Raw genomic sequence first — 19017 nt, 5'->3', positions numbered from 1 at the left:
CAATTCCCTTGATGAGCACCATCTTCAGGCATGCATAACCACACGGCGCAGGCACGACTTCACTGCGCTGTTTCCAGGATCAAAACCCCGCCCTTATGTGCCAGTCCCCCCTGCCCCATACAGCAGTGCACCCAATCCCTTCCCAGTTTCCTATGGCCCCATCCTCGAGATCACCCAGGGCTGGACCTATCTCAGCTAGGGTGCTGCGGTAGTGCCTGGTATAACCACCTTGTTGTCACTGCTGACAGGCCCCCTAGGAGTCCCCGGTACTGCCCCTGCAGCATCCCTTCCCCCCCCCACTTTGGTAACATCCCTTATAGACCCCAACCCCCCCATGCTACATCCCATAGACTCCCCCTACCCCATTGGGCATTCATGGCCCACCATACAATTTCAATACCCAGATGCGGCCCTCAGGCCAAAAGGTTTGCCCATCCCTGAGCTAGAGACACAAAGAGTAACAAGAAAACATTCTAGAAATACATTAAAAGCAAGAGGAAGACAAAGGACAGGGTATGCCTGTACTTGGTGGGGGGAGGGGGGATGAATAACAGAAAATGTGGAAATGGCTGAGGTGTTTAATGACTACTTTGTTTTGGTTTTCATCAAGAAGGTAGGTGGCAATTGGACAACTAACACAGTGAATGCCAGTGAAAATGAGGTAGGATCAGAGGCTAAAATAGGAAAAGAACAAGTTAAAAATTAGACAAGTTAGAGGTCTTCAGGTCACCGGGCCTGATGAAATGCATCCTAGAATACTCAAGGAGCTGATAGAGAAGATATCTGAGCCATTAACAATTATCTTTGAAAAGTCATGGAAGACGGAAGAGATTCCAGAAGACTGGAAAATACAGTGCCCATCTATAAAAAGGGAAATAAGGAGAATCCAGGGAATTACAGACCAATCAGCTTAACTTCTGTAACCAGAAATATAATGGAGCAAATAATTAAGCAATCAATTTGCAAACATCTTGAACATAATGAGGTGATAAGTAACAGTCAGCATGGATTTGTTAAGAAGAAATCGTGTCAAACCAACCTCAACCTGATAGCTTTCTTTGACAGGGTAACAAGCCTTGTGGATAAGGGGTGTGGAAGTAGAGAAAGAACTGACAGGGATTTGTAGGGGATCTTAATGCATGACAGTCTCCGTTAGCAAGAGTTAGGCTAACAGTAACCCTAATAATGCGAGATTTGTAGAAGTGAGGATTGTGTGAGAATTTGTTTCAACCTTGTGTAGATAATACGAAATGTAGACTGGAGTCTCTTAAGTGAGAAAAACAAGATATCAGGATGACCTATGTATAAACAAAACGCAGCTGTTGCTTATTATTGTCTGTATCAAAAATATAAATGCTGCTGTAATTGTTTACCTGTTGAGAGACCTGTCTAGGAAGGGGAGACCCTATGTCCTAGTGCACACTCTCCCTGCTGTAGCTGCTAAACAGAATAAAGTAGCTGACTTTGCTGTACCCAAACAAATAAGTGAGAACTAAGTTTTTCTCCAACAGGAGGAAGCGGCAGACGTGGTATATCTTGATTTTAGTAAAGCTTTTGATACTGTCTCACATTACCTTCTCATAAACAAACTAGGGAAATGCAACCTAGATGGAGCTACTATAAAGTGGGTGCATAACTGGTTGAAAAAACATTCCCAAAGAGTAGTTATCAGTGGTTCCCAATCATGCTGGAAGGACATAATGAGTGGGGTCCTGCAGGGATCAGTTCTGGGTCCAGTTCTGTTCAATATCTTCATCAGTGATTTAGATAATGGCATAGAGAGTACACTTGTAAAGTCTGCGGATGATACCAACCTGGGAGGGGTTGCAAGTGCTTTGGAGGATAGGATTAAAATTCAAAACGATCTGTACAAACTGGAGAAATGGTCTGAAGTAAATAGGATGAAATTCAATAAGGACAAACGCAAAGAACTCCATTTAGGAAAGAACAATCAGTTGCACACATACAAAATGGGGAATGACTGCCTAGGAAGGAGTACTGCGGAAAGGGTTCTGGGGCTCATAGTGGACCACAAGCTAAATGAAAGTCAAGAGTGTAACACTGTTGCAAAAGAAGTGAACATCATTCTGGGCTGTATTAGCAGGAGTGTTGTAAGCAAGACACGAGAAGTAATTCTTTCGCTCTACTCCACACTGATTAGACCTCATTTAAGGAAAGATGTGGACAAATTGGAGAAAGTCCATAGAAGAGCAACAAAAATGATTAAAGGTCTAGAAACCACGACCTATGAGGGAAGATTGAAAAAACTGGGTTTGTTTAGTCCAAAAAAGAGAAGACAAAGAGGGGATGTGATAGCAGTTTTCAAGTACATAAAAGGCTGTAACACGGAGGAGGGAGAAGAACTGTTCTTCTTAAGCTCTGAGGATAGGACAAGAAGCAATGGGCTTAAAGCAAGGGAGGTTTAAGCTGGACATTAGGAAAAACTTCCTAATTGTCAGGGTGGTTAAGCATTAGAATAAATTGCCTAGGGAGGTTGTCGACTGTCCATCACTGGAGATTTTTAAGAGCAGGTTAGATAAAACCGTCAGGGATGGTCTAGATAATACTTAGTCCTGCCATGAGTGCAGGGGACTGGACTACATGACCTCTCAAGGTCCCTTCCATTCCTATGATTCTATAATCAAAAGAACAAGAAACATAATTCAAGCACACACTTACATGGAAGATGCACCTTGCTGTAAAATGGAGCCAGGAATCTGAAGATAAATGTTACTAAATGGATTTTCTTCTAACCTCACAGCTTTCTTGAGAGGAAAGAAAGGTGTTATGCCACTATCAGCCATCGGCCAAGAGAGTGCTTTTAAAGAGAAGTGAAAACATTGATAATTTGTATTCTAAAATACATTTAGGTCAGCCTGAAATCTACTGAGACAATGTCTGGCTCTACAGATCTAAGTTCTGTTTTTGGATTGGTTGCTGACTCATCGCATAACTTTGGACAAGTCACTTAATTTTTCAATAATGCAGTTTACCTTTCAGAAACATTACATCTATTTTACGTCATCAGCGAAATAAAACTGACAGCTTGATTTTCAGAGGGCCTGAGCACCAACAGTTCTTATTGAAATTAATGAGAGAAGTCAGTATGCACCTCTCTATATATCAGGCTGTTAATGCCTGTATAGCATTTTGCAATCCTAAAAGGTGCTATAAAACTGAAAATTACTATTAAATTAATGAACAGGTCCCTGTGTCTGATCAGGAGCAGTTATTTTCTCTGAGGCATTAGAGACAACATAAAACACAATGGAACCTCCAAGTCAATTTCACATATGTGCTGATGGATACTATAGATTAAGTATTTGTGATTGCTTGGAAGCCCATTCACCTCAAATTTAGGTGTGCATTTCTGATCAAACTCTGTGAGGCCAATGGATATAAACAGAATTGTTTTTAAACAGCTGAATTTTCAAAATAAGTAAGTGTAGGAGTAAATTTCAATATGAAAGGAAGAGCTAGGATACCAGCTAATCAGGATTTCTTTCTGAATGCACTAACAGAACAATTTACCATTAGACTGTCATTCTTAAATAGCTGAATAATTGGCTTAAAGCAGAACTGAGTGTAACAGATAGAAACCTGGGCGTCATGGCTTCTGAGTAAGATGCATGGAAAACTGAAGTAGATTGGTGAAATCACAAAGGAACAAGATTATTGTAAACTAGATTTGTTATATCTGGAGAAAGTGTGATTAAGGACATGTGATAGACTACATCTAGCTGGTCTGATATCAGTTCATTTAAATAACTGGTCTTGTAGATTTAATATTTAAATTGGTAAGTTTCTATATCCTGAGTCATACCATATGTAAAGTGTCTTTCTCCTTCTGTATGATAATGAAGTACTGCATAAGTTTAGATCTGTTAGCTCCAGAAAAGAAAATATTAACCCACAGCAAGTAAGAAGCTGGTGTATTCAAGAGTGACTGGAAGAAAGAATGAGCATTTACAAAGAACCTTTTCAAAGATAAGAAGGAAGATGGGGAATAATTAATTCCGTACTAAAGAGGTACATGAAGAGACAATGGCCTCACATTTGTACATTTCAGAGTTGGAAGAGAAATGTAATCATTTGACACTGGTCTTATCAAGTGTTGTCATCAGATCCTGAAATATAAAGCTGTTCTTTAGGAGAACAAAAGTATACGCCCTGTAAACTAAATGGGGATGATCAACACGTTGTTCTGGGACATGTTTCACACCTCTCTAGGATACAGAACTAAGCCAACCTTTGAACTGTGGGGCAGACAGATTAATTTTTTTGCAGAGCCATAGGCATGGGCTACACTAGCGGTGTGGTTCGAACTAAGATATGCAACTTCAGCTATGCTATTCATGTAGCTGAAGTCAAAATATCTTAGTTCGGCTTACCTGGCCATCCTCACAGCAGAAAGTCGACTAATGCGGCTCCCCCGTCGACGCCGCTTACTCCTCCTGCCGAGGTAGAGTACGGGCATCGATTCATGGATCAATTTATTGTGTCCAGACGAGATGCGATAAATCGATCCCCGATACACTGAACACTACCCGACAATCCAGCAGATAGTATATACGTACCCATAGATAATATTTTCAATACTCTAACATATGGGTATAGCTTCTATATCAATATCTTTAGCTATAGTTTAAAGCAGTTTTTGTCACTACCTTTATACTATTCTTTTCTCTGTTACTGTAGTTTACCAATAACATCTGATTATACTTAAGAAATCTTTACTTGACTTTGGACTTCTACTAACTGTGTATTTACTAATACATACTTCTGAGAGAAACTATATCTGATCTCAGAGAAGATAGATGGAAGTAACCAATGTCCTCATTATAAAGTCGGAGCAGGTTGTGATCAACCTCCAATTGTGAGGGCCCAATTCGTAATGTGGGGAGAATCAAATGACCTGAACAACACCAGACACTGTTATAACGAACATGGGTTCCAATCCTACCGTCAAGCAGGTGGAACCTCCACTCAGTCTTACACTGTTGAATTAAAAACTACTGTTGTGTTATGGTTTGAGCAACAAAACCTATTCCTAGTAGGTCTAGTTAGTTATTTTCAAACTATTTTTAAATTTCACACTACAAATCTCAGTTTTTACAGAATTTTCCATTACTTTGTAACTAAAATCCATTTAGTTTTGATTACTCCGATTTAAATGCAATATTCAATATTCATTTTATTTTCTACCTTCACAATTTTAAATTCCCCTAGGAGTCAAATCATCCCACATCTCTGTCAAATTTAATCTGAATGTTGAAAGGTAATTTGGACAAATATGTAGGCTCACCTAAAGCCCATCCAAGAACTGAAATCCCAGAGATAATTTTCCATCAGCTGTCACTGACTATTTAAATCATTTTGTTCATTTCACAGAATCAATATGCCATGTTTATAAAGGTCAACAAGAAAATGTCAATATGCATTATTCATCCCCATTTATTGCACTACACTCATATCAAATAACTACTAGAAAATTAGCAAAATGGAGGAAGAGGGAAGCAAAGTCATTTCAAACTCTGTTTTAGAAATTCAGGTTTCTTTGACAATGATTGCGACTGATATTTGCATCGTACTGGCCTATATTTATAACATGTTTCATTTCAACGGGTTCCAAACTGTTTAGAATCTAATCTGCTGCTTCTGCCAGGGTCAGGGGCTGGCATTTTCCTCCCTCCTCCTCTGCCCATCTCTGCAGGGGTGATCCTTTCCCTGCTGCTCCTGGGAGTGGAGGTAGCTGGGTTCTCACTTCCTCTGCATTCCAACAATCTATTGCTCTGTTAGTTTAAACGTTAAACTGGCCCTTGTGTCCAGAGCCTCATTGGTTAATAGGAGCAGGATGTGACTCTGTTGGACACTGATTGCTGTTTATTGGAAGGGTCTTGCAGTGTACCTAATGCCTCTAGATGATCCTTAATTGCTCAAGGGTTCCTTTCCATAACCTCTCAAAAGGCAGGGGACCCACACATGCAAGGTTTTTAAACCAAAAGTAAGGCTCTATAGTGATATGTTCACTAGCAGTATCTATCAGATGTAACATTCCAAAATATTCTTCTGCACAGGCATTAAATAGAGTCATAGATTAATAAGAGATCGATAATCAACCTACTTTCCAGTAAACATCTGTCCACATTCCATACAAGTCAGTGCAGTTCTGTTCAACAGCACAGTGCTTAAGGACAAGAAAACTGTAGGTCATAATAGAGATACAGAGAACTAATTGGGGAATTATTATGACGACGACGACATTAACTCTTGTGAGGGCCAATATTACCTTCCAGTGATGTCTCCAACTCCAAGAATGGTGATGACATGCTCCAGAGAGAGTTGGGACAAGCTCTCCTCTTTTGAAAGGAGATCTGTTGCACATGTGGTTGTTGCAGATGAAGTAGTGGCAGAATCAGAGTGAAGATGGAAGGCTACAGATCTGCTCTAAGGATGTAGATAGGCAATTAAGTTTGGTTTGCTTATTTTTGACCCATCCACATTATGAAGGGGCATTTTCATTTTGTTGTTTTTTTGGCACTGTGACTGCATTACAAACCTCCACAAGCACATGCAGAGGACAAAAGGGAGACAGTCAAAGACCAAAACTCAGTTTGAAATAGCAACTAATGGTATGTCTACACTGTAACAAAAGATTTGCAGCACGGCAGCGACAGCCCTGGGCTCATGAGATGCCTGGGCTGCTGGGCTATACTACTGCAGTGTAGACCTTTAGGCTTGGGCTGAAGCCTGGGCTTTGAGACCCCATGAGGGGGGAGTGTTTTAGAACCTGGGCTCCAGCCCGAGCGTGAATGTGTGCACTGTTATTTTCAGTCAGCTGACTCAGGCTGAGGCTCAGTGTGGTGGGTTTTTAATTGCAGTGTAGACAAAGCCTGAACTATTGTTAAGGTGGCTTAGATGATAATGGTGACTGTGTCTCAGGACTACGGGAGATGCTTTACTACTGGAGACAAAGACAGAGAGTTCTTTTGATTGAAGTAGATACAAGTTTTCTACATTAGTCAGAAATGTTTTCACACCAATTTGTGGTGCAGGGAAGAAGGGAAAAAAAGAGCGTGATAAGATTTTTTTTTCTCCATCCCTTTTCACATCTCAGACACTTTTCAGGCTCGCTGACCTGTAAAGCAGCAGAGCAGTACATCAAAGAAACCTATTCATAGTCTGAAACTGATAAGAGCTTGTGCCGTAAACAGAATCTGTGCGAACAGCAACATTTTAGGGCAAATTTTATTCCCAATATTGTCCTTGAAAATAAATTAAATATATTTTTAAGAGACTGAAAAAGTATTTGTATTTGGCTAACACCACCAAACCACAATCAAGGGTAATGCCCATCTGGACCTCTGAAACACATGCCTTCATGGTCAAGGATATTTTCTTGCATTAAAAAAATATGTATCCTATTTAAAAGCTGAAAGGGTGTATCGATCTGTGACATATTAAATATGGCAACCTACGTATCCAAGAATTACTGGAAAAGTTGAAAGAAATGAAGGGAAACAGTCAACTTTTAACATCAGTTACGTTTTCCAACTTTTATTACCTTACCTTGCACGTGCTGCTTCCACTGCCAGTGCCAATAGGTTGCCTTGACCTGTGGCAGCACATTCTGTTAGAGCAGTGAGACACTGCTGGGCTACTGCTTCATTTCTGCTAGCTTTTACCTTAGATGAAGGAGAGAAAAATCCTCAGTTTAAGTAAGCAACTATAAGGCAATCAGGAATTCCAATATGACCCTGGTAAGGTTCCCTGGTCGAAGATGCCTGTATTGGAATCAAATACGAATACAGCTATCATCACTATGTTGAAGGTCAGTATGTTGAAGGTTGCAAGACCAGTACTTGGAAACATCTTCTGGTTCTGAAAGTATTTACTTATACAAGTAAGCCGACTCAGTAACTTTGCAACAGTATTTTTAATGTGATTTTAAATATACTGTACTATAAAGCAGCTAGAGAATAAGGCTTTTAGTGGTGTCATCTGAAAGCGGCGATCCCAAGATGATTCGAAGCAATGATTCCTAGCTCTAATGTTAGGGAGAGATACCACAGTAATGATGGAATGCAAGTGAGTGGAAGGCAACATGGTAAGAACATCTCTCTCTGACTCAGGTATTTCCCAGGTGCTATCACTTTTGTATTTAGGCACTGACAATACGGTTTAAAAACACCCAATGTCTTCCTAATTATCTCAGTCAGAAATGAATGCAAAATCAGGCTAGCAATCCGACCCACAGCTCTTCCCCCTGATTTCTTCCTCCCACCAATTCCCTGGTGAGTACAGACTCAATTTCCCTGAAGTAAAGAAAAACTCCAACAGGTCTTAAAAGAAAGCTTTATATAAAAAAGAAAGAAAAAATACAAATGTTCTCTCTGTATTAAGATGATACAACACAGGGTCAATTGCTTAAAAGAATATTGAATAAACAGCCTTATTCAAAAAGAATACAAATCAAAGCACTCCAGCACTTATATTCATGCAAATACCAAAGAAAAGAAACCATAGAACTTACTATCTGATCTCTTTGTCCTTACACTTAGAAACAGAAGACTAGAAAATAGAACTACTTCTCTAAAGCTCAGAGACAGCAGGCAGACGGAAACAAAAAGACTCAGACACACAATTCCCTCCACCCAAAGTTGAAAAAATCCGGTTTCCTGATTGGTTCTCTGGTCAGGTGTTTCAGGTGAAAGAGACATTAACCCTTAGCTATCTGTTTATGACAACTGTATTATAGCTTGACACTCCAGCTTTCACATACATGTTATATATCACAACATTTGCTTCTGATCCCCGCATTCCATGAAATATTGGATCCTACATCAACAAAAGCAAAATGGTGTTTCTGGCACTATTCCAGGCATGAATACAATAGATAAATCTCAGAGTAGCATAATTTTCAACCCCTGATAGGTGCTGTAACATGAAAACTTCCAAGAGAAACAATAGTACACTCACTTTTGAGTAGTCCCTTATTATGCAATAACTATAAAGGTTACCCAGCACAGATCAACAGAAGTCAGATATTTCGAAGAGGGGGACAAAATATAATTAATTATGCTTTCTGCCTGCCCTTCCTCTCCTTGCCACAATACCACTTTGAGGCTATGTTAAACGTAGTTCTACATTTTCTAGATTTTTCTCCTGTTGGTGTCAGAGATTTACTGTTTTGGGTTATTTTGTAATGTGTAAGTATTAAACAAATTCTGTTAAGGCAAAAGATGTGCATTATCAGGTACATCAAGCTAGGCTCCTAAGTACATATGTAGGCACATATAAATATAGACAAAGGGAGCCTGCCTGGGTTCTCAGCATTTCTGAAAAATCTGGCTACATCTGTAGATGCCTCTCTGCGGACTTAGGAGCCTAACATTAGGCACTCACTTAAGAAAATCTTGGCCAAATATTCAGAGTCACATTTTTAGGGGGATCTCCTTAGAAGCGCTTACAAAAAGTTTTCCATGGGCAGAACCTTTGTCTGACTACAATGTGAATAACTACGCAGGTGTGTGTATGTGTAAACTTATGCTCTACTAGATAAGATTGATACAAAGGAAGCTTAATGAAAAATTTGCTCTAAATGTCTAAAGTAAAACAATAAAAGGAACAGAAAGTTAAAATTATAAAGAGTTAAGGCTGGCACACTTTGAAAATGTTCCACAGATAAGAGTAAGAAACAAGATTAAGAAAGCATCACTACCTTTAGAATAATATGCTGAATAGCCCAAAAAGTGAGGGGGAGAAAAATATTCAGAAATAGGAGACTTTTCTCTGACGTCCATGGGGTTTGGATCAGGCCCATGTTATTTATTTTAAATTTATTTTACTTGGTCTTTACACTCTCACGAGGTCCAGCACATTTTCCTTAAACCTTTGTTAGTGTTTGTATTGAACTATTGTCTCAAAACCCCATTGTGCTAAGTGCTGTATACACACCACAAAAAGTAGGTCCCTTCCCCAGAGAGCTTACAATCTAGGTAAAGCTTTGTTAAAATGCTTGATTAATAATGGAGCTGGACAAACATAACCTGCTTGCACTATTTGTAGGTTTTCCCACAATTCAGTCTCCATGCACTTCACTGGTCACCTGCAAAACATCTACTCCTCGGTGCGGAGACTACTAATTATACCAAGCTGAATTTTTTCTTTTGTCATTTTGACGAATATCCAGCAGAGATCACGATCAGACTAAACTAATTTTTGTGTGCCTGAGGGAGGATTTGAACCCAAGAATCCAATGGCAAAAGGCTCAAAAATCCATTACTGTACATTGTTTCCTTCTTGCTGGAAAGAGCCATGGTTTAATTTAAATGCAGTTTAATTTTTGTTTAATCTAACTAAATGAGAACAACAACAACAAGCAAAATGCAAAAAATCTAGATTTCAGGAATCAGCCTCAGGGGAGAAATTGAAGAGCTACAGACGGTCTCTAAATTGCTGAATTCAAGAACAGTTCTGGTGCTCTTAAAAATGCATTTTTTTTGGCAAATAGAAAACTCATGAAGAAAATTTAACACAGAACTACTTAAAATACAACAAGAATTTGCATTTTCAAAAAAGTACCACCTACCTTTTCAAGCTTCTCAATCTGCTTGGCTCGGACAGAACTGTTATCAATAGCCAAAACTTCAACCGTCTCTTCTTTTTCTAACTGGTACTTGTTTACTCCAACAATTACTTCAGAACCTGTTGATTTCCCATACAAAGGTCAAGAATTTAGACTATTTTCAAAACTGCTGAGCTTTTGGAAAGGTTGCAGTATTTTATATAGTTAGATAAGTGATTGTTTTAAATGCAATACTATGTTTTTCAGGCAGTCCCACCTTCCAAAGCATTTAAAACTTCTCTCTCAAGAAAAGTTTTAAGTTTACACTTGTCACACTTTATTATGAAGAGATGATCAAATGTAAGAATATTTGACTTTGTTTTTTATGCTGAAAAGTGACATGTAAAAATGGCATGTTCTTTCTTAAATCTATGTGCAGTCAAAATCATATCTACTTGCTTCACTAACTATTTTTAATGACAGGGGATCGTATGTAAGACATGGGAGATAACTGTTTTACTCTACTCAACACTGGTGAGACCCTAGCTGGAGTACAAGGTCCAGTTTTGGGCACCACACTTTAAAAAAGGTTAGAACAAAGTGGAGAGAGTTCAACAACAAAATGGAGAGCAAAAAATGAGGAGGAAAGATTGAAAGAACTGGGCATGTTTAATCTAAAAAAAGAGAAGATTGAAGGGGCATCTGGTAACAGTCTTCAGAGGTAAAGGTTGTTGTAAAGAGGACGGTAATCCATTTTTCTTCAAGTCCACTGAAGTAAGACAAGAAGCAATCTTAGCTTGCAGCAAGATTTAGGATTTAGCTGTTGGGAAAATCTTTCTAACTATAAAGGACAGTTAAGCACTGAGCAGCTTAGCTGGGTTTGTGGAGATATTGGAGGTGTTTAAGAACAGATTAGACCAGAGGTGGGCAAACTACGGCCCACGAGCAGTTTTAAGCCAGCCTGCGAGCCACATCCCACTCTGGCACTCCAGCCAGGGTGCTGGGTCGGGGCTGCATCAAGCAGCTTGGCCCTGCTCTGGTGCACCGGCCAGGGACCGCTCCTACATGCGCCAATGGGAGCTGTAGGGGCCGTGCCTGTGGATAGAGGCAGTGTGCAGAGCTGCCTGGCCACGTCTTCACATAGGAGCCGGAAAAGGGACATGCCACTGTTTCCCTCCTGCACCCCAAACCTCTCATTCCCAGCCCCACCCCACAGCCCACATCCTAGCTGGAACCTGCACCCTTCTCGCACCCATGCCCCAGTCCTGATCCCCCTCCCGCCCTCCGAACCACTTGGTCCTAGCCCAGAGCACTCTCCTACACCCCAAACTCCTCATCCCCAGCCCCACCCGAGTCCTCACCCCCATCCCTCACCCCAACCCCAGTTTTGTAAGCATTCAATTTCTATTCCCCGATGTAGCCCTCGGGCCAAAAAGTTTGCCCGCCCCTGGGCTAGACAAACATTTGTCTGTCGGAGATGGTCTTGGTCTGCCTCAATATGGGGAAATGCACTAGATGACCTCTTGAGGTCCCTTCCAGCACTACATTTCTATGATGCTATTAATTTAAATTGGTATTTGCAAGTAATGTGTGGCAATGCAAGGTCACAAGTTCACCACATCCTTCGGATGATGTTGCCAACTTCTATATCAGGGGTGGTCAAACTTACTGACCCTCCAAGCCGCACAGGACAGTCTTCAGAAGTTCGAGAGCCGAGGCACCCTCCCCCCTGCTCCAGTCTGGTAGGTGGAATGGGGGGGAGGGGAAGGAGGGGCTCTGCAAGCCACATTTTAATGGTAAAAGAGCCGCCATGTGGCTTGCGAGCCATTTTGGCCACTCCTGTTCTATATACATCTTAAATTACTACTGAGCAGAAGTTCTCAGACTGTAGCTCACACTGCATGTGAACACTTTCTGGGGTCCATAAGATCATAGAATCAAAGACTATCAGGGTTGGAAGGGACCTCCAGGAGGTCTAGCCCAACCCCCTGCTCAAAGCAGGACCAATCCCCAACTAAATAATCCCAGCCAGGGTTTTGTCAAGCCTGACCTTAAAAATCTCTATAGAAGGATGCTAGATTTTGCCTGCAAAACTTGTGCACTTATGAAGACTTTGACCAATTTTAGTACATAGACACATATGATTTTTCAAAATCGGAAAAAGGATGGGAGCACTGGATGGCTAAGTATGATGGGTGTGGAAACTTTCATCTCTAAATCAGAGTCCTAGTCCTTGACAAATAATATGAAGAACCTTTAACTCTCAGTCAGTTTCCTCAAAAACTACAATGTATGACCAAACAATTTAACATTCTAAAAGAACGTTAAATTAAACATTCTATTTTTAGCTGACTGGAGTTTTATAACAGGTTGTGTTTCCAAAGTCTATTAACATTAACTGCCTCACATTGACTAAAGGAATATAACCACCATTTAAAAATAAATTCACCTTGGGAGGAAAAAAAGACACAGAACTCCTGTTTGTTGTTCCTTACTACTTTGAATTAAAGAGCTCCTTTAAATGTACTTTCTAAATACAAGCGGTCATATAATAAAGCTCCTTTATTTGGTAGTTTCTGTATCTTTTCTTTTTTATATATATATTTGAAATAAGATCAAGAGGTTAGACATACACCAAAGAGCTGGATCTTACTTCAACCCAAGTCAATGGAAGCTTGGCCATTGTTATAAGAGAACAAGAGTTGCTCAGGACTCAGATAGAAATTTTGCCAAGCACATTCATTAATGGCATCTGCTGATGGTTATATTTTTACTCAATAGCTATGATCTGAAGATACACTATTACAGAACTCAGGCAAGTTCATTGCTAATCATTGTAGGATATTCCTTCACCATGTAGTCTAAAGTTTTGTATAACCTAGTTTTAAATATGTCAAGCAATCTGGCTTCCACCACTTCCTGTGGGAGACTATTTCACAGACTAATAGACCCTTCTCAGGAAGTTTTCACTGATATTTAACCATTATGCCTAGTCTAAGAAGTGAAAATTAATTAAAACCCTGTTTAAAGCTCAGATCTCCAAACAAAAATGTAACATTTTAAAATGGTGTACCTCTGGAGTTAAGTTCTCTCTCTCCCCCACTTCCTGCCCTTACCAGAATCGATCCTGGCTTGTCTTCGGGCAGCACATTCTTCAATCCGGAGTTTGGGAATTCCCTCAGCTACAGCTTTGGCCATTCCACCCATTTCTTCAATCTCATTAATAAGCTAAGAAAGGTAACCAGAACAAATTAAGAGAATGGTTAGTAGCAAGATTCATGAAACCCACTTTTTACTATCAGTATTATCTAAATCCTTATTAGTACAATTACCTAAAAGTCTCATGCTTTACATTAAAAACCTATTTTCTATCTACCTATATTTGTATAATTTAGCTTTCTTACTTTACACACAGAAAGAAAAAACAGTGTATTAATGCATGGTCTTTTACAAAGTCAGTAAGAAACAGGTTTCCTGCTCCTTCACCTCCGCTCTTGAATGGTATACAATTCGAGTCCCACATCCTGCAATTAACTCCTCTTGGGCAGACATCCGCACCTACACCGAGTCATACTAACTTTAATAGGACTCTGTACGGATCCCATGATCCACTCATGGAGACAGCTGCAGAATTAAGGCCTAAAGCCTCAAACTTGCAAATGGTTAAAATATAACTTTATTCATGTAAGTAGTCCCAATGACATTAGCAGAACTACCTATGCAAGTAAAGCTACTCATGTCCATGCTAGGATGATGGTTATTTGTATCATGCTATCTTCAAGTCCTGCTCTGCTATTGTTGCTGACTGTGCCTGGCTGCTCCTCTTCCCATAGCCACTCTGTAAACCTCCCACCTGTTACACACAGGGTGTTTAAGACGCTCTTCCACAATACACCCCCCTGAGGTCTTTTGACAGGAAGTGTGTGGGGAGGGGAAAGAGATGCTATAATCACAAACCGTTCTAATCCTTACAGTCTCAGGTAGATTGCTGTAATCTATAGATTGCAGCATCTTAGTTGAGAATGTAGAAGCTTAGATGTGCACACGGGTGGAACATCTCACCTCCATTTCCAATTGAGTTTCCCTGGGAGATGTCAGCACCCAATCACGATCCTATCAGAGGGCACCAAAAATCAGAAGTCTCCAGACTTAACAGGTCTGGTTCATTTGTCCAGTGTGGAAATATTTTCCTTTAGAATGCGTTTAATTGCAAATATGTACTGTATTCTCCTAGGCCTTAACTTAGCAAAATCCTATTTTAGCAGGAGTGTTATAAGTAAGACATGAGAAGTAATTCTTCTGCTCTGCTCCGTGCTGATTAGGTCTTAACTGGAGTATTATGTCCAGTTCTGGGCACCACATTCCAGGAAAGATGTGGACAAATTAGAGAAAGTCCAGAGAAGACTGACAAAAATGATTAAAGGTCTAGAAAACATGACCCATGAGGGAAGATTGAAAAAACTGGGTTTGTTTAGTCTGGAAAAGAGAAGACTAAGAGAGGACGTGATAGCAGTTTTCAAGTACATAAAAGGTTGTTGCAAGGAGGAGGGAGAAGAATTGTTCTTCTTAACCTTGGAGGATAGGACAAGAAGCAATGGGCTTAAATTGAAGCAAGAGAGGTTTAGGTTGGACATCAGGAAAAACTTCCTGTCAGGGTGGTAAATCACTGGAATAAATTGCCTAGGGAGGTTGTGGAATTACCATCCTTGGAAATTTTTAAGAGCAGGTTAGACAAACACCTGTCATGAATGATCTAGAATGAAAATACTTAGCCCTGCCATGAATGCAGGGGACTGGACTACATGTCCCTCACAGTCCTGTGATTCTATGAAACCACTTAAATACATCTGTAACTTTAGGCAGTGAGTAGTCCTATTGACTTCAATGGGACTACTCATGTTTAAAGCTCTACTCATGTGTAACGTGCTTTGCTGGATTTGGACTTTAATGGTAGGGAACTTAAAAATAAATGCAATACACTGTTACCTTTGAAGAATCTACTCTCATACCAAATAGCTACTTAAAAGGCATTTCTTAAAACAATCAGTGCCCCTGTAATTAAACCCCCCCACAGCACAACTGACCTTTAAAGCGGCCTCACAGACATCGTTGGTAAGGGATTCCATCAAGTAGGAACCCCCCCATGGATCTGCCACTTTAGGAATGCCAGACTCCTCCTGTATAATAATCTGGGTATTCCGAGCAATGCGAGCACTTTTCACTGTAGGCAAACCCAAGGCTTCATCAAATGAATTTGTATGCAAAGACTGAGTACCTCCAAACACTGCTGCCATTGCTTCTATTGCAGTACGGATAACATTGTTGTAGGGATCCTAAAAAGCAAAAGGAAATCTCTGAGGCATGAAGTGGCTGCCATGTAACTGAGGTGGTTATTTCATCCTCAAACAAATGCATTGAAAAAAGTGTTAGGTTTTTGCTATAATTGGATCATAAAAATTTATATTATACAAAAACCAGCCAAGTTAGAAAAAGAAAAGAGCAGTAATATGAATGAAATCAAGTTGGTACATATAAGGATCCTTCTACTGAAAGATGAAGATGAGGAGCCACAAACAAACATAACCAAATTATAAAGGCATCAGCCACTTAACGGGCCAAGTAAATAAAACAAAATTCTTCTAATCCCTCATGGCACCTCATTATGTCTGATCATTTGTCTGACAAACCTGTTTCTGATTTCACATTTCTAGGTGGATTTACTGTTTGGATTTATACAGCAGCTTTCATCAGAGGGCCTAAAAAAGCCACTGCTTTAAGTCAGTTAATAAAGCCTCTCTATTATACTTATTTTACAGAAAAATAAATGATTTGTCCAAGGTCATACACCAAGAGTTGGGAAAAGAATCTAACGAATTCCACCCCCTGCCCCAGTTCTTTGCTCTACACACTACCCCTTACTGTTTTCTTTGATTGCTTTTGAACCTGTTGAAAGTTTTTAAATCTAAATATCACTTTTTCATTTTGTTTAGAGCAATAATTTAGATGGAGAATACATTTATGCATATCACAAAAAAGGCTACGTTACTTTTTCATTTGGAAAAGTGACAGCAACAGGATTTTGAAAAGATTGTGTTGAATTATCTGCCATAGAATGATCATATTAGTATGATGAATGCAAATAAAAATTAACATTATATAAATAGTATAGAATTAATAAAAATAACATTTTTCAGTTCATAGTTTATCAAGCTCCAAATACAGAATTCATTTAAAAATCGGGCACAGCTCTACTTCTCCACAGATAATATACATACTGAGGTTATCTGAGGGTCTGGTAAGAGTGATTAGATTTAGACAAAACTACAAAAAATGAATTCTAATTTTGTACAGAAGGATTTTCCTCTCTTTAGCATATGAGACTGGAAAGACTAAACAAATAATTAAGGGACGATGCCAAGATGCAAAGCCCAGAAAAAAAAAAGTACACTTTAGGGGTGAAATTAGGATTAATTTATTTGCTCATTAGGGCACTTATTTTCACACATCATCTGTCCCAGGAGGAAGTCTGTACATTTCTCTTACATAACAAATGTGACACATACATGGCCATATTCAGGGCAGCTGAACGTCTCTTCAGGCTCATTCATACAAGAAAGTTTAAGTAGTTAAAAAAAAAAAAGATATAGTTAAACCAGTGCAAAAAGGTTGTGTATGAATTACTTATTTTGGTTTAGCTCAAGTCAACTGGGAACTGGTTTATCTAGTATATACTTGTGCAAGTTTTGTTTAGACAAAGCCCTTATATTCTGCCCATTCACAAACATGCATATTACTGGGCAGAACAGGCTGTGGGAAGGGTTTGTAAATCTACATTCTAGTAACACTTGGCCAATGTTCAAACAATAGCTTCTATTCTATCTAACCAGTAGGGTACATCAGTCACCACTGTATGCACTTGCTACTAGTCCAACCTGTGGCTGGAGCTGAATTAAGTTCTGAATTCATTTGAGGTGTCTCATATTTTTGCAGGACTTCATCATAGCTCAGTGGTTTGAGCGTTGTCCTACAAAACCCAGGGTTGTGAGTTCAATCCTTGAGCGGGCCACTTAAGGATCTGGGGCAAAATCAGTACTTCGTCCTGCTAGTGAAGGCAGGGGACTGGATTTGATGACCGTTCAGGGTCCTTTCCAGCTCTGTGAGATAGGTATATATCATATCATATACCAGCTGAATCAGCATATTTTGTTGAGCTGCCCCTTAAATTTCTGATAAGCAAAGTATGGATATGAATATATTAGATACAAAACATTTCCAGATGAAAGAAATCCAGATTTTTAAATGAGAAATGTTTTATTCTGATCTCTTCTTAGTCACAAAGGCATCCTGGGCAGCATGTAAATGAGGAAATCATAGAGCCACAAAGCTATTAGATTTGCTAATCTCCTTGTCTCAAAAAAGCATCAGACAGGAGGCATATTGTAAAAGCTGTGTTATCCAGACCTGTACGAACTGGAAAGCTCTATAAACCGGCATTTCTAATCTTCATAGAAAGTTCAGTTTACAGTTTGGTTGGTGTGGGGCTGGCAGGCCCCCTATCCGGCTCCGTGTGGCTCCCCAGAAGCAGCATGTCTCTGCTGCTCCTAGGGGAAGTAATGGCCACGAGGGCTTCAGAGTGTGGCAGGTGGTGTGGGAATGCGGCGAGGACTCTGGGAGGGAGCTTGTGAGTGGGAGGGGGCTCAGGGAAGGGGGTTAGGGCATGGGAGAGGGTGCCAGACCTGTGGGGGAGGAGGCACTCACCTCAGGCAGCCCCCCTAAGCAGTGGCCTGTCCCTTTTGTTCCTAGGCAGAGACATGGCTAGGCAGCTCTGTGCACTGCCCCCACCCTGCCCCGAGTGCTGGCTCCGCAGCTCCCATTGGCCGAGAACTGCAGCCAATGGGAGCTGTGGGGGCGGCACCTGGGGGCCAAGGCAGCGGGCACAGCTGCCTGCTGCGCCTCCAACTAGGAACAGCAGCGACAGGTCACTGTTTCTGGGGAGCAGCCTGAGATGAACGCTTTCTGGATCCGGCACCCCACACCACCTCCCACACCCAAATTCCCTCCCTCTTAGTTAACTGACATTTTTCACTTTCTGGCACCCCCTATTTCCCCAGCATGCCAAATAAAAAAGCTTTTACTATATTAGTACGCATGAATCAGCAGAACAGATTTACTCCTAAGAAGATCATATTTGAAGAAAATCATTTAAAATTCAAAATCCAACCTGCTCAGTAAGGGACCATCCTGAGGTCTGACAATGAGCTCTCAGAAGAAGAGATTTGGGGTCCTTGGGCTGAAACATTTTCTCTATTAATTGTGCCCAAAGCCGTCGACCAGCTCTTAGCTTAGCTATTTCCATGTAGAAGTTCATACCAATTCCCCAGAAGAAAGACAGTCTGCAACAAGAGCACATGTCCAGGACTTTAATTGTATAGGATAATGAGCAATATAGT

The 19017-nt window shown here is 40.3% G+C and overlaps 1 protein-coding gene across 1 annotated transcript in view; it reads right to left on the bottom strand.

The window, feature by feature from the left end:
• The window catches only part of MMUT (methylmalonyl-CoA mutase), a 35578-nt gene that overhangs the window by 7756 nt on the left and 8805 nt on the right, over window positions 1-19017 (bottom strand). The window contains exons 5-9 of the mRNA XM_030555239.1: window positions 18789-18960; window positions 15652-15900; window positions 13684-13795; window positions 10592-10707; window positions 7570-7685 (exon numbers count right to left, since the gene is read on the bottom strand). Of these exons, the coding sequence (XP_030411099.1) occupies window positions 7570-7685; window positions 10592-10707; window positions 13684-13795; window positions 15652-15900; window positions 18789-18960 (765 nt within the window). The remainder of the gene's footprint in view (window positions 1-7569; window positions 7686-10591; window positions 10708-13683; window positions 13796-15651; window positions 15901-18788; window positions 18961-19017) is intronic.

The sequence above is a fragment of the Gopherus evgoodei genome, chromosome 3 (assembly GCF_007399415.2).
Source record: "Gopherus evgoodei ecotype Sinaloan lineage chromosome 3, rGopEvg1_v1.p, whole genome shotgun sequence".
In the NCBI taxonomy this organism is placed as follows: domain Eukaryota; kingdom Metazoa; phylum Chordata; order Testudines; family Testudinidae; genus Gopherus; species Gopherus evgoodei.
Note: the sequence above shows the minus strand (reverse complement) of the source record. Positions and strands in the feature narration are given on the sequence as shown.